This window comes from Hyperoodon ampullatus (genome assembly GCF_949752795.1).
Source record: "Hyperoodon ampullatus genome assembly, chromosome: 17".
Lineage (NCBI taxonomy): Eukaryota > Metazoa > Chordata > Mammalia > Artiodactyla > Ziphiidae > Hyperoodon > Hyperoodon ampullatus.
In genome coordinates, this window is record NC_136930.1 from 7,978,058 (window position 1) to 7,994,812 (window position 16,755).

The following is a 16,755-nucleotide window of genomic DNA, read 5'->3' on the forward strand; positions in this document are numbered from 1 at the left end:
TTTTTCCAAATAGTCTCTGCTCACATGGTTGGTACTTCTACCTCTGATACTCTTGATTATGCTGAAGGTCCACACTGTCTGTGGATGTCATGGTCCAAGGGTGTACATTTTAGCATTGAAAAGAGTCAGCAGTGCATGCCAATCAATCTACAATATATAATCAAGGGTGTCCAAATGACTCAAAGGGATCAGAAGAGGAAAACAGAGGAAGGGAGGGAGTTACCTTTAGATAGGGGATGCTCTCAGCGATCTTGTTCTGTGCCTTCAGAATAAAGCCATAATGCACTTTAGCAAAACCGTCATTAGGCGCCACATTCAGAACCTAAACTCAAAGAAAACAAAAAGCTATTGTGATGGACTATGAATTCTACAAATGACCATCAAAACAAATTTTAATTAGTTTTGCTGTACAGTATTTGGACTGGACTATGATGTTACAGCTTAAAATGCTCTAGTGTTTTGTCTCATTGTAATACATTAGGCTTAAATGGCCCCATTTCCCCTCAATTCAAAATGTTCTCCAAGAATGAAGAAATGAATAAAAAGGCAATGACCATTAAAGCATTGCTTTAACAATGCAAATCAGCAAAACCTCTGTCAATTTCATGACTTCAGTATTTTTTTAGTGATCAGGAAAAACTGCTTTAAATTAGCTTTACTTGAAGTCAACTCCAAATGGTTATTATACATTTCTTTATGTACATGCTTTATACATTGCCTTAATTACGAGAAAATTTAGATTTGCATTCAAAATATATCATGATCCATCATAAATTTCTTGAACACCCAGACTATTTTAAGGACTGAGGATAAAGTGGTGACCAAATCCAATATTCTGTGATAAAACCCAGGTAAATATTTAATATAAATCAGATCATTGTTTATTATCGTATACCTTTACTATGATTAAAGATAAATTATGCAAAATGCCTCTAAATTAAATATTAGCAGTGAGAAACCAAAACAACATTCAACTTGTGAAGCTGCTTAGACAAACTAATTTACAGACCAAAAGTGAAGGATGAAGAAGGTTTGAGTTGAACGCATGTAGAGAAAAGATGAATATCCTACAGCTTCTCTTCATCCTTGAGCCTGAGTAGGAAAAGGGAGTCATGGGATCTTTTACACAGAAGGAGTAAGTGTGCTGGGCAGGGACCCCATACTCTTGGTGAGTCCACAGTGCACCCTGCCAATATTTTAGTGTTTTCCATCTTGCACCTGCGCCTGTACCTCATCCACTAGCAAATCCAGACAATGATACCATCACAATATGTTCAGAATCAAACTCCTTGTCACTTCCTCCACTGCTGCCATCCTGGTCCAAGTCTATCGTCTCTCTGCTACCTTCTTACAGGAGCCGCCTAACTGCCGACCCTCTGAACCCCAGCCCCACTCTCCTGTAACCCATTCTCCACGTGGGTCCTGAAAGGACACACTAAATCCTAAGTCAGATTTTATCCCTCCTCTATGCAAAACCCAAAGGGATTCGATTTCACTCAGAGTAAGACCAAGTTCTAGGAACAGTCTCTAAGACCTCCCTTGGGCTGGGCCTCTCTACTTCTCTGGCCTCCTCTCCTATCCACCCCCATCAGCCACTCTGAGGCACCCTGGACTCCTTGCTGCTGCGTAGAAGGCCAAAGGCACCCCTGCCTCAGGACCTTTGCACACACAGTACTCCTTTGCCTCAAACCGTCTTCTCCCAGACATCCAGATGGCCCACTCCCTTACTGTGATGAAATCCTTGCTCAAAGGTTAGCATCTCAGTGAAGCCTAAGCCGAATCACCTGATATAAAACAGACCCTCCAGCTGCATCACTATCGCTTTCTAACTTGTTTATGGTGAGACTCCTTTTTCTTCATAGCACTCCTCACCATCTGACTTATTTTACTTGGATTTCCTCCACACAGATGGAAACTCTGCAGGGATTTTGTCTGTTGCACTCACTGCTGACCCCCAGTGCCTGGAGCAGTGCTGGGCACGTGGCAGGTCGTGGAGAACTCTGTACTAAGTGAACGGATGGGTGCGTGCCGGGCTCGACTCCCCAGCTAGATCTCTGAGAGCCCAGACTCTGCCTCTGCTGCACTTTCCACGGCGCTGTTACTGAGTCAGGTGCTGAGCAAGAGCTCAGTAAACACTTCTGGAACTGAACTGTACTGAGGCTGATCACATTTCTGGTAGCACAACTATGAAGGAATTATTACAATTATTGCAGCTACACAGATGACATTTCTGTTTACTGTAGACACAGCCATCATCTCAAGTAATGAGCAAACGTATTAATTTACTAGCTATTTTAGAACACACAGAACTTTTCTAGGCTCTGGACACATCAACATAAATGAGATATACTCTCTTTTCTCAGGAAGCTCTCAGTCAGGAGAAGGCGACAGACTCACAAGCAGACCACAGCAATGCACCGTGGTAAGTGTAAGCACAGCGACAGGGGTGAGGCACGCAGGGGTACAGAGGACGGGCACCTAGCTCACTCTAGGGTGGGTGTGGCAGGGGCGAGTGCTAAAAGGTATTTAGGGATGAATAGGAGTTCACCAGGGAAAAGGAAGGTGGGGGACTTTGGGGGAGGCGTTCAAGGCACAGGAGAAAGTGAATAAAAAGGAATAGTGGGCCAGGAACAGCAAAGGCAGTGAGACTGGAGAAAAGGACAGGAGGCAAACCACGGAAGGTCCTGTTCAGTATCACGTACAAGATAATCCTCGGGGGGAGTGGAAAGAAATGACAAATGCTCTACCCATATCTGTCTCTGAAATATAATATGGACTGTGCAACTGCTCCAGGGCTCTCCTCTCATCTGCATGGTGGACAGTCCCACGTCCCACTCATACACCTGCTGCTGTGAGGAGAGGGTGGGCGATCAGGACCCAGAGTGACCGACAGGGCTGCCCTCCAGGCTTGATTCTTTATGGTCACCCACTGTGCTTACTGCTGTTTACATGAGGTGCATAATGGATGCACAGGTTGTATTATCTACTTGTAATCAACAAACCCTCAGAAAATGAAGATTTCTAAGGAAACCAAATTGAGATTAACACTAAAAATGTTACACAGATTCTCTCTCTCTCTCTTTACATATACACACACATACAAAAACACACACACACACACACAAAGCACAGACAACAACAAACTGGCAGAGCTGACATTTCTAGTTCCAGCACTAACTCTGCAGGACACACTACCAGGACTAAAAAATCATATAATCATAAATAGTATTGCACGTGGACATTACTAAAATATCAATTTTTCAGTGTGAGTTAAAAAAATGTTGGCAGTTAAATGAAATTTTAAAAGTATTTGAAATATTTCATTTCATCTTAAGACCTATTTGAGAATGTGGACCTTTCACAATGTACATCACAGATTAGTACATATATACAAAGACATAATATATAAACACATAAACATACATATCACAAGTTTTTGCTTGAACAGTTTTTACTGCAAGGGGATGCAATGGAACATGTTTGAAGATCACTGCTGTGGGCAGTGGGAACCACTACAAGAGCTGAAGCCAAGGGTGGGAGGTAGGATTGGCATTTTGTGTTGATGAAGATCATAGGAGAACAAGCCTGGACAGAGTGGATCTATCCTACTTTAGGCAAGAGATGATGGGGCCTGAGTTAAAAAGGGAGGGGATTTGAAAGATATCGAGGAAGTTAAAATTAACCAAGATTAGTGACTTGGTACCAGATTGTAACTCCATGACGGCATACTCTGTGTTTGTCTCCTTAACTACCATTTCCCAAGCAAGTGTGTGTGGGTCAGTCTTTGTTGAAACTAAAAGCAGCAAAACAAACAAACAAACAAAACCCAGAAAGGGAACGATCAATGATTTTCATAAATTTACTCAAAGATAAAAATCGACATGAAGATAAATATAAAATAACAATATCCGTTTGCTGAAAATGATCTTTGACTGAGACATAAACATATCAGAATAAACTTTAGCAAAGGAAAGAGAATCTATCAGATTCAGTTTATTGACCTTATTAACTTAGCAGTCAGAGGAGGGAACAACAGGCAAACCCCACACTTATTTTCAGTTTAGCGATGCTTCTTCAAAAAGAAACTCACTCGGTTGTATAATAAGGCTGTAATTTAGACTTTCTGCATCCTGTTATGTTTATTCCGATGAGGTTATGATTTCAAATGTATAAACAACAGCAGGTACGTTTTATTTTTCAAAATGAAGTAAAATGTTTCATATAGTTGAGATTTAGTACCAGGTGAAAAGAAGGAATATATTTAAGGAAGGTCTTGAAAAGCTGGAGAAGGACAAATCCATAGTGGGTGAAAGAAACCAGGATGCTTTCAGATCCTGCCCTAACCTCAGATGTGCTTGACACCCTGTAGACACTTGATCATGGTTTTTGGGAAGGAAGGAACGGAGGGAGGGAGGGAGGGAGGGAGGGAGGGAGGGAGGGAGGAAGGGAGAAATTCTATATTTCATCTCTGTGCCTTGTGACCGTGGCAGAATAATGGGTATGTCTGATATAGTTTGACAGTTCTTATATTCATATGTTCCTGGATCACTGAGATACATGATGTTTCCTTTAGCCAAACTTTACAAGGCAGGGCACTCAGCCATGAGCAAATACAAGGCCCCGTAGGGACTTATTTTATGACCTGTAACAGGTACTTTAGCACGGGGCACAAATTTTCAACACTGTAAGCTCAACCCACTCTGAATAGATATTAGAGATGCTACAAACAGCAAAGGTCTTACTTCTGCTCTCTCAGAAAATGTAAAAGTCAGGACAAAGGTCAAAAGACAACTGCTCCTAAATCCAGTGATTCCCAATTATGGGACCAAAGGCAATAAAAGGAGGAAAGCACCCCTTTGTGGGTGGACCCAGTCTCGAGACTGAGTATGAAATCACTATACCTGACAGCATTTTAAAAATAGAAGGAGGGCTTCCCTGGTGGCGCAGTAGTTGAGAGTCCTCCTGCCAATGCAGGGGACGCGGGTTCGTGCCCCGGTCCGGGAAGATCCCACATGCGGCGGAGCGGCTGGGCCCGTGGGCCATGGCCGCTGAGCCTGTGCGTCCGGAGCCTGTGCTCCGCAACGGGAGAGGCTGCGACAGTGAGAGGCCCGCGTATCGCAAAAAAAAAAAAAAAAAAAAGAAGGAATCATATTGTCTCTACTGAGTAGGGACATTTTGATGCAAAGTGCACCAGCCTGAAAACCACTGATCCCGAGGCCTAAAGTAAAGAATAACAAGTAAATGTGTTCATCTTTCTTTCACAGAGGCATTAACTTGCTCCAGCTTCAAAGTTCATTTGTTATCCTGTTTTAACTTGTACCAAATAACGTCCCTCATTGCTTGAAGGAGTCCTAGTTTTCTAGATTATATAGTTACTTGTGACTTAGCAGTTATTCATTAGAGCATCCATGATAAGGCAGACATCCTTTTAAAGGAATCCTTGCTAGAAGATCAGGTAGTCAATGCCCTCTGAAAGGTGAGTCATTTATTCCATGTGCTCAAAAAGGCTTGCGTTCTGTAGTCTCTCTCTAGTTTGGTCTTTTAGTGAAAAACGTACAAGATTATGTGTTTTTAAGTTCATGAGTCTAAGCTCATAAGCTTTTCAGTTCCTTTTCCTATCATAAAGAACACTTTTAGAAAGGCTGCTTGTGGACTGATAAATATCAATATATAAGTTTTAAAAAGATCACAATTATAGGTTGAAGGTTTTGATGTACCAAGTGTTAACTAAAATTTAAAATCTTCTGATGAAGTGGAAAACAAAAGGGAGATGAAAAAATTTAGGATATGTCAACTATAATAAGACAGATTTGATTTAACTTAAAGAGATTGAGCGATTAGGCATATTAAATGCAATTTACAAATAACATTAGAACTGCATGTTCAAAATAATTTGATTAATTGTTAGCAGCAAATTGCTGCTTGCTTACCTCTTCATAAATCTTCTTGGCACTATCATTATCTCCTATCAAGAGGTACCCCACTCCAAGGTCATTCTTTAAGGAAGTATCATCAGGAAACAGTTCAACTAATTTCTGCAGAGTAAGCAGGGAACCTCTCATGTGACCTGATTGGTGGAAAGAAAAAAATTTATAAATAAAAACAGATTCTGTACACCTCTGTATTGAGACTGCAAATCATAAGAGACTACTCAACAGAGCCTGAGGACCAGCTTAAATCTGATTCTATACACTGATGGCTAAGTACCCATTAGAATTTCATCCTGCAGCTGCAAAGGCATCAGTTACTTCCCTAAATAGATACTGAATATAATGCTGGTTATAAATCCTTTAAAGACACTTCTATTTTCTAAATGTGTTAGCATTTACCCTTTTATGTCAAATTCCCTCTTAAGTTAGTTACCAGTTCCTTATTAAAAAATGTTTACTGGGATATTTTTGATTTATTTTAATTAAAATTAGGAATACAGAACAGGCCAGTAAGAGTACTATGCTGTCCCCTTCTCTCAGGAATGACCTAGTCCTGGAGCAAAGGAGACATCATCCAGTATTAGGGGACCCTCTGGTGGACAATAGGGGAACATGCACACACGAGTCATGAAAACCCAGCTTCAGGTCGGTTTTTTTTTTATTATTATTATTATTTTGTATTAGTTTCTGCTTTATAACAAAGTGAATCAGTCATACATATACATCCGTTCCCACATCCCTTCCCTCATGCATCTCCCTCCCTCCCTCCCACCCTCCCCATCCCACCCCTCCAGGCGGTCACAAAGCACCGAGCTGATCTCCCCGTGCTCTGCGGCTGCTTCCCACTATCTATCTACCTCACGTTTGGTAGTGTATATACGTCCATGCCTCTCTCTCACTTTGTCACAGCTTACCCTTCCCCCTCCCCATATCCTCAAGTCCATTCTCAAGTAGGTCTGTGTCTTTATTCCCGTTTTACCCCTAGGTTCTTCATGACATTTTTTTTTTAAATTCCATATATATGTGTTAGCATACGGTATTTGTCTTTCTCTTTCTGACTTACTTCACTCTGTATGACAGACTCTAAGTCTACCCACCTCATTACAAAATAGCTCAGGTCGTTTTTAAGGTTGTTGGATGGACCTTGAAGATTTCAGGAGCCACCTGTCGTCACTCCTCACCACAGTTGTAAAGACAAATTGTACAAGGGAAAATGTGCAAACTGAGAGTCCACGTGACAACATGAATTACCTACAGGGCTTTGCTGACCACAAACTGAAAATCAGCCAAGACCTGGTAGGACCATCCACAAGCTAATGCAGTTGGTTGCTCCAGTAACAGAAAAACGGTTTGGTATAAAACACCACCAACTCACCCAACGGGCCGCTCCCCATTCCTCGCCAGTCTGGGATGGTTTGCTCAGCCTTTCATTCCCTCACTAATAAATCTGACTTTACCTCTCTGTACCCCTCCTCCCCCAGCTGCCCCACTTGGACTCACTTTTCTGCTGCTTTTAAACTTCCCCTGTTGGACCACAAGTTTATGGTTACCAAAGAGGAAAGGGCAGGAGATAAACTAGGAGTTCGGGGTTAACATATACACACCACTATATATACAACAGATAAACAACAGAGGACAAAGGCCCAGGTGAGAGTCCGTCCTGCTGCCATGTCCTCCCCGCCCCTTCCGCTTGGAATCGCAAGGGACTTCACCACCTACTCTGCACGCGAGTCCCCTCCTCTGGTGAACTTGTCTCATTCTCATTTGGAGGAAAGACTATATTCAAAGACCGAAGGACTGTTTCCAAAGAAGGTTAAATCTACCGGTGGGCTGTCCTTCCTCTGGGCCAGGAATAGGGTGAGGGAAGAGAGGCAAAGTTTAAGAGGGCACCAAAAATTCAGTCACCAAGATGCATATTCTATACGTGTTTTAAAAAATCAAAATTCATGTAAAAACTCCACAGTGCTAAGCAAGCCATGTCAGAGCCCTAGGAGAGAGGACAACTCAGTGACACGGATTTTGCACCCACGGCGAGCGCCTCCATGGAGCCCCAGCCTTGCCTTTTCCATCCTGTGTGTGTGCTGTAGGTTTTCCTTCCCCAGGACTGGCCCTTATGAATATAAGTCCATTCTTCTAGAATAAGACCATTTCTTCTAGTTCCCAATCACCGCTTAGGTTCTACTCCTGTCACAGATTTTAGTCATCTACCAAAGCAACACAACTACCTTTAATTCTTATCCTTGATATAAAGTTCAGTTGACTTTGAGTATTACTTTTATGAGCATTTCCTAGTGTAATCGAGATAATTGGTCTACATAACTTATCCAGCCAGCAGAGAACCCACCTTAGGGGTGACACATGGCTTAGATTCTTCCCTCCTGGCTTACCGATGGCGTTTTAGGTGAGAGAGAACCAATCGCTGGCCTGGTTATAATGAAGTTAGGGTACAGGGAGTCTCCCTTGCCTTTGGCACTGGGATCCTGGGTCAGTTAGAAAGGATGCTTTATGCTGCTCTTTTCAAAGCATTTGCAAATTTACTTAGTGATTAAAAAATTTTTTTTCTATCATCTTCTTTAGTATAGAGTCAAAACTTACAGGTAAAATTTTTGGAGTGCTTAGAACTCCTAACATTCCTCTATAAAAACTGTTGCACTGATGATTTCAGCCACCATGAATCAGCTGGTTATTGTTAAGAGAGAAAAGAAGAATTTGGCATGACAGGAAGTTTCTGACTGCAGACCTTTTAATTTATTAGCTATGATTCCTTAGGCAACATATCCAACCTCTCAGAATGTCATTTGCCTCCTCCTTAAAGTGTGTGTGTGTGGGGTGGGTAAGTGGCAAAGTACCATGTGCATCTTTGTAATTAAGAAGGATTACTCTTTCAGTCTGACACAATCAGAGAAGTTGCCTGAAATTAGTTATAAAACTCAAGTTTCCTTCCATGTAACTAAACTCTTCTAAAAGTATACACAGCCTGCAGGTTTTTTCCAGATAAAAGCACGCCATTGATTGCCACTGAACGGATTCTTACTCCATTTCACCTAGAAATTGCTGTCTGTCTGACCGCCGCTTCAAGCTCAGCTTCACCAGGTCTGCGGGGACGTCAGGCAGGCTGGCCGCCTCTTGGTAGGTCTTGATGGCCCTGCGCAGAATCTCATTGCTCCGCTTCATCTCAGCCAAATCATCTTCACACTAGAGGAAGGGAGAAATGTCCCAGGACAAGCTGTATTTGCAGTTGCTCAAACTATTTATGAAAAGTTGACTTTGGGACATGCTTCAAAAGTAATTCAAGACAAATTCAAATTTTCTTTTTGTCAAGGATTAAAAAAATAAAGGAAAGCAACGTAGCATGTTATTTTAATAATATGAAGAAAAATGAGCTACTAAGCTACAGATGAGAAAGACTATCATAAAAGCAAGACTAATATATGTGAGGGCTGATGGAATTTATATCCTGTAATACATCATTAATAGACAGAACTCCAGTCCACAGTTCCTGTTCTTTCACTAGGTTATTCCTGGGTTCATTCATTCCTTCAACAACTATATTCTGTTCCAGACAGGTGGCAGACAAATTGAACAAAACAGACAAAGCCCTTTTCTCATTCTGCTTCGTTCTAGAAGGGAAAGTCAATATACAAATAAAAGTATCATGTGTCTTGTGGCCGTAAGTGCTGTGGATAAAAATAATGTAGGCTTCTGTGTACGGAGAGTGGGGTGGCAGGGAGGATGCTAGTTTAATCGGGATGATCAGAGATGACCTGAAAGTAGTGAGGCACGAAAACACCTGGGAGAAGAACATTCCAGGCAGAGAGAACAGCACATGCAAGGGCCCCAAGGCAGAAGTGAGGAATAGAGGAAAGGCTGGTACATTGAAGGGGAGCTCGGAGGAGACTGATGGGGGGTGGGGCATCGGGTATTGAAGAGCCTATAGTAAGCCAGGGTGGGGCATCGGGTAATGAAGAGCCTATAGTAAGCCACTGCCAATCCTACTACACTAACTCTACACGAGAAGGAAAGACACTGAGGGTTTTTTTTTTTGTGGTACGCGGGCCTCTCACTGTTGTGGCCTCTCCTGTTGCGGAGCACAGGCTCCGGACGCACAGGCTCAGCGGCCATGGCTCACAGGCCCAGCCGCTCCACGGCATGTGGGATCTTCCCGGACCGGGGCACGAACCCATGTCCCCTGCATCGGCAGGCGGACTCTCAACCACTGCGCCACCAGGGAAGCCCGACACTGAGGGCTTTTGATGTGATCTCCTGTATGAGTCGAAAGGACCCTGGCAGTGATGTGAAGAATAGACAGAGGTGGGTAAAGGGAAAAGTGGAGATCCCAGTTAGGACATTCAGGCAGGAATCAAGACAAGGGGTGATGGCAACTTGGACTAGGGTAGCAGTAATGAGGTGGTTAAGAGGTGGTCGGATTACAGGTACATTTTGAAAGTCAAAGCCAGCAGACTTGCAGATGGTCTGAATGTAGAGTATAAGAGAAAGGGAGAGAGAAGTCAAGGATGAATTCAACATTTTTGGCTTGAGCAGGGACCAGCTGGAACTGTCATTCCTGAGAATGGGAAGCTAGAGCAGAAAGAAGCAGGTCTGTAGGGATATGGGATCAGGAGTTCAGTGGTGGACAAATTTAAGCCCCAATGTCTATTAGGTACCCAAGTGGAGATATGGAAAGAAAGGTGCCTATATGTGTCTGGGGTTCAGGAGAGAAGTCAGAGTGAGAGAAACACTGGGGAATCATGGAGGATAGAGAGGGTACTTAGAGCTAAGAAGCTAGATGCAGCTGTGAGTGTAGACAGAGCAAAGAAGAGGTCCAAGAACAGAACTCTAAAGAGCTGCAAGATTTCAAGGTCATCAGAGGTCAGAAAGGACCAGGATAGGACCAGCAAAAAGGATGGAAGGAAGAGAGAAGAAAATAACAATTTAAAAAGTGGTATTCTGGAGGACAAGTGACAAAAGGTATCAAGAGGAAGTGATCAATTGTATCAGAAGTGGCTGTCAGGTTGAACAAGAGGAGCACTGAAACTAGATCACTCTGGATTGGGGACAATGCGATGCCTCTGAGGGTCCCAGCAAGAGCATTCCCATGGGGCTGCTGGGGACCCGTAGCTGAGAGGCTCAAGAGAAAACAGGAGGGAAGGAGGTGAACACACCTCTTTCAAGGAGTTTCGTCGTAAAGGGGAGCAGAAAAATGGGCCAGTAATTGGAGGGTAATGTGGAGACAAGGGTGTGTTTTTTAACAATGAGAAATATTACACCATGTTTCTAAGCTGATGAAAAAGACCCAGTAGAGGGCAGAAATCTGATGACGCAGGGGACACAAAAATTAGAATGATGTCCTTCAGCAGGTGAGAGGGGATGGGAAAAGGACCAGAGCAGTTCATCCACGCTAACAGCCACGAGAACAGGGACTGAAATACTAGCGGTAGGAAGAGAGGGGCGAACTGTAAAAGGGCCATCAAAACCTCATCAGACGGGGCTTCCCTGGTGGCGCAGTGGTTGAGAGTCCGCCTGCCGATGCAGGGGACGCGGGTTCGTGCCCCGGCCTGGGAAGATCCCACATGCCGCGGAGCGGCTGGGCCCGTGAGCCATGGCTGCTGAGCCTGCGCGTCCGGAGCCTGTGCTCCGCAACGGGAGAGGCCACGGCAGTGAGAGGCCCGCGTACCGCAAAAAAACAAAACAAAACAAAAATCTCATCAGATTTAGTAGACTACAATTTGAAGCTTACCCTTTGAGGAAAAAACGATATAGATGCTAAAAGTAGCATGTATAATTTTTTTCTCAGAATATCCCATTTAACATGTTTACCTTGTTAAAACAAAGTGTGTGCTGTAGGCAGTATGTAGATGCCTGCAGAAACAAAACAAAGTCTAACTCCACAACTTGAGGACACAGTAAGGAAATGATCCATCCCTCCTCCACCCCAAAATGAAAAACTAACAAGAATCAGCACAAATTGATAAAGTAAGACACCTGTGGGAAGCTTTTCAGAAAATACCACATCAAAGAAAGAACCTGTTAATATGTACTGATAAGGGTAAGTTTCCCAGGATGATAAGGGCTGGAATTGAATCAGTGGTGACGGACAGTGGATGGATTTATGATAAAGGAAAATGGATAGGATGAAAATCTCTAGATTAGAAATGGGCAATTCACCTGTGCTTGACAGGAAAAAAAAAAGCTTCAGAATATACAACAATCTGTTCATATCTGCAAATGGTCTCCAGAGTAGACTTATCTACCAGGAGAGGAAGTCCAATGTCAATGTCCTGTATTGGTCACCCTGCCTGCATGGCCTTCTGTATGTTCATACACTGGCTTTTCTGTTTAAGCATCAGTTTCTTGTGAGTCTGGCTATGGTGAGTTAACTCCCCCAAACATGGTCGTTCATAGATGACATCACAGAATGCCAGAGTCCTAGAGCTGAGAGAGCCCTTCGGAGACCATCTTGTTCACCTTCTTCATCTGGTAGCCTCCTCAAGCTACCGAACAGATCCCGGACCTGGAGGGTCTCTTCAAGGTTAGTTCAAGGGTAAATGTCAACCGAGACATCATTCTCTATATAGAGGGGAACAAATATCTTAACTAAACTCAATCTGAAATGAAAGACAGATGATACAACTACATGCCTTGTTCCTTTCCCTCCTCCATCCTCAAGGTCCTTCATTTTAATGAAGTATAAACATTTTAGAACTTCCGGAAATGGAATTTTAATATCAGTGTTAAAACAGTACATAATTCTTCAAAGTCTCTTAAATAAAACTGATAGGCTTTGCTTTGAATATCAAAATTGATTGATATTGATTAGTTTAGCATCTGTAGATAAAGGATTTGCCCTGAAACTGAGCATTTGCTACAGGACATTAACATCAGAAAGCCTTTTGTTGATTCAAACGAATTCCCCATCCAACCTTCCTATTTGTGGCAGGAAGATGCCTGCAGATGCTTGAGATGTGGCATTTTCTGCCTGAGAGGCATTAATGGTTTGTGTAAGATAATAAAATGAATTGAGCTCATAATTTTGTGTCTGATGTTCAAGGAACTTGGTCAAAATTGATTTTCACAGTAATCCAAAGAATAAGACACTATCAGTGCTACTTTTTTTCCCATGTATTTTATTATTTATTTATTTATTTATTGGCTGTGTTGGGTCTTTGTTGCTGCGTGCGGGCTTTCTCTACTTGCTGCGAGCGGGGGCTACTCTTCGTTGCGGTGCGCGGGCTTCTCATTGCGGTGGCTTCTCTTGTTGCGGAGCATGGGCTCTAGGGCATGCGGGTTTCAGTAGTTGTGGCTCACAGGATCTAGAGTGCAGGCTCAGTAGTTGTTGCGCACGGACCTAGCTGCTCCATGGCATGTGGGATCTTCCCGGACCAGGGCTCGAACCCGTGTGCCCTGCACTGGCAGGCGGATTCTCAACCACTGCACCACCAGGGAAACCCCAGTGCTACTTTAGAAATGATGGATACTGTAGTTTCTATTTAACTTAATGTTGCTGAATTTGAAAAATTTGTTGGGATATTCCAAAGTAATTGCTTAATCTGCTAACAAAGAACGAAAAAGTCATCACGTACTCCTCCTTACAAAATCCGTCTTCTGTTGAACTTTTATTTTTAAAACTCCTACAAATTTAAGCTTTCTTTAAAATTATTCTATTAAAATTTAATGTATCATGCTTATATTTTGCCTTAATGTTAATATTGATAACACCTTGTAGCATAATAGTTTAGAGATAAAAAATATTGCTGAGGCATACATCTCAAATTCTGACCGTAAATAAGGGTATAAATACAGCAAGTGCCACGTGCAAAAAGTATTGCATTTATTTAGACTTGGGTACCCTCAATTAACATCACATATAAGGAAAAATTCTAAAGCATGAAACATTTTTGCCATGGTGAGCATTTGGCCCAATCATTATTCTTTCGAGTTAATATGCTTTTCCTTAATCAAATGGCTGCCGGGACTAGTGGCAAAGCACATCACTTATTTGAATAGGCACCATCTTTTGGTAATAAATATATTCTCTCTTGCTTAAAAGCAATACAATTTAGCAATTTTGGAGGATTACTGACCAAATTAATTTATAGAAATGATACAGTTGCTGTCTGCTAAACCTAGTCTGTATTGCACCATGGATAAAAGGAACTTCTTTGCATTAAATTTTCACAACTTTAATTTATTAAAACGGAATTAATACAAATTTAATTAATAAGCTTTTAAGGGGGAGATAGGAAGAATCTGAGCATCTGGATTTCGAGTGGTTGCCACCTTTAGTCCAGAGCAAAGCACACTCGTTTCATCTCCAGATGTGTTAGTTTCCGTGTGAGTGTCACCCACAAGTGACAGCACTGCCCCCTCCAAAGGGCTGTTGTCAGCTTCTCCTGCGTCTGGAGAATTTCTGCAGCTCCGCATCTGCCATTTCCCAGCAGGGCTGACAGTCTCATCCCCCCAGGCAGGGCTGGAGGAGCTTTACTGCCTGACATTTGTACATCAGCCCTGGCTTTTACCCAGAGTTCCAGACTACATATCTCCGACGGTCTATTTGACATGTGCACTTGCATCTCTAATGGGCATCTCAAACTTCACAGGACCAAATGCGAATGCTTGATTTTGTACCTCCCCAAACCTGTTCCTCCACCAGTCTTCCTGGTCAGAACCTGGCACTATCCTCTCCTTAGATGGCTTAACCAAAAACCCTGAAGTCGGGAATTCCCTGGCAGTCCAGCGGTTAGGACTCCGTGCTTCCACTGCAGGGGGCCTGGTTTCCATCCTTGGTCTGGAACCCAGCAAGCCGCATGGCGCGGAAAACCCGAAGTCACCCTCGAGTCTTCTCTCTGACCCTTACATCTAATCATCAAGACTTCTCAGCTCTGCTCTTGTCCACTGCTCCATCTCCATGGCCACGACCACAGTCTGAGCCAGCGCATCTCGAGGGCACCTGCAATGGTCTCCTATTCTTCTGGCTTCTACTTGTGCCACCAGAAACCATTCTCCACCAAGCAACCAAAGTGATCGTTATTAAAAAAAACAACCAGGGCTTCCCTGGTGGCGCAGTGGTTGAGAGTCCGCCTGCCGATGCAGGGGACACGGGTTTGTGCCCCGGTCCGGGAGGATCCCACATGCCGCGGAGCGGCTGGACCCGTGAGCCATGGCCGCTGAGCCTGTGCGTCCGGAGCCTGTGCTCCACAACGGGAGAGGCCACAACAGTGAGAGGCCCGCGTACCGCAAAAAAAAAAAAAAAAAAAAAAAACCAACCAGACGGGCACACCCACGCACAAACCCTCCAAGGGCCCCCAGCGCACAGAGAATACAACCTGAGAGGCCCTGGTCCCGCCTGCCCGTGTCACCTCCCTCAGCACGCCCCTGCTCCTGTCCTTCCAACCAAGCCAAGGCCGATTCCCTGCATCACGGCCTTTGCCCCTGCTCTCCCCTCTGCCTGGACAGCTCCTTCCTCGACCTTGACATGTTTCAGCCACTTGTCACCTCCCTAGGGAGGCCTTTGCTGATCACTTTATCATCGTAAGTGTTGCTGTGTCACTCTCAATCACACCACCTACAAACAAAAAATCATAATAACACGTTCTTTATTCCATGACCTTCTTTTCTCTATGGCATGTATTATCATGTAAGATGTTCTAATACATTTGTTTTTAACCCTTCTAATATTCTTTAAATATATATTTATTTATAAAGACTTCCAGGGGTTTGCTCAAACATCACCTCCTCTGTGAGATATTTTCCTTCCACCCTATCCAAAATTTCAACCCCCTCACACATCCTATGGCTGTGCTCTTCTTTATTTTTGTCTCCTGACAAAGTATCCAGTAGCAAGCAAGAGACTTTCTTCTATGTCTCATGCACTGTCTTCTCCATTACAATGAAAACACCATGTGCTTTGTTGATGGCCGTGCCTGCAGTGCCTAGAATAGGGCCTGCCACAGAGTGGCCTTTCTTCACTACAAAAAAACTTGAGTAAGAAACTTTTAAAATATCTTCCATTGGAATATAAGCTCCACAAGGACACAGACCTCGAGAGTGTTCTTCATGATAAATCCCAGGACCTAAAACACAATGTGGCCCACGGAGGGCTTCCCAGCTACAGAAGGACGTGGAAAAGCTTCATGAATTGAGGAGCTGGAAGATGGAGAAAGTCCAATAAGAAAGGAGAAGGTAGTGGTTGAGAATCCGCCTGCCAATGCGGGGGACACGGGTTCGAGCCCTGGTCCGGGAAGATCCCACATGCCGCGGAGCAACTAAGCCCGTGCGCCACAACTACTGAGCCTGCGCTCTAGAGCCCGAGAGCCACAACTACTAAAGCCCTCGAGCCTAGAGCCCGTGCTCCACAACAAGAGAAGCCACTGTAATGAGAAGCCTGTGCAACCCAACGAAGACCCAATGCAGCCAAAAGTAAATAAATTAATTAATTAAAAAGAAAAAAAGAAAGAAAGGAGAAGGCGGGGAAGGCGCTGGGGAGAAGGTAAGGGATAAGAAATGAGTCAGCTGACAGAAACCACACAGAGAACAAAGTCCACCCCACTTTATATTTTAAAAGTCTTTTCTAAGTACACTTTGCAACCTCTAGTGATAAAATGAGGTTCTTAAACCTCTAAGGAGCCTGAAGTAAAAACTAGGTGGTGGGTCTAAATGGAACAAACGTGAGGGTGATGGGAAATCAGTGACAAAAGTGTTATTCTTTATTTTCTTTTCAAAACCGGAGAGAAGCCAGATGGAGGGGGAGCAAAAAATGTTACTAAATTCACGATACAAAATAGCAATAATTAATTGTCTTATTTAAAACTGTATTTCTTGCTTGAAT

At 43.4% G+C, this 16,755-nt stretch overlaps 1 protein-coding gene across 3 annotated transcripts in view; it reads right to left on the reverse strand.

The window, feature by feature from the left end:
* The window catches only part of ASPH (aspartate beta-hydroxylase), a gene marked incomplete at its 3' end in the record, with an annotated part of 214,081 nt that overhangs the window by 52,375 nt on the left and 144,951 nt on the right, over window positions 1-16,755 (reverse strand). For all 3 annotated transcript variants that reach the window (XM_079722785.1, XM_079722784.1, XM_079722787.1), the window contains 3 exons: window positions 8,975-9,125; window positions 5,931-6,067; window positions 224-322 (listed from right to left, as the gene is read on the reverse strand). In XM_079722785.1, the coding sequence (XP_079578911.1) occupies window positions 224-322; window positions 5,931-6,067; window positions 8,975-9,125 (387 nt within the window). The remainder of the gene's footprint in view (window positions 1-223; window positions 323-5,930; window positions 6,068-8,974; window positions 9,126-16,755) is intronic.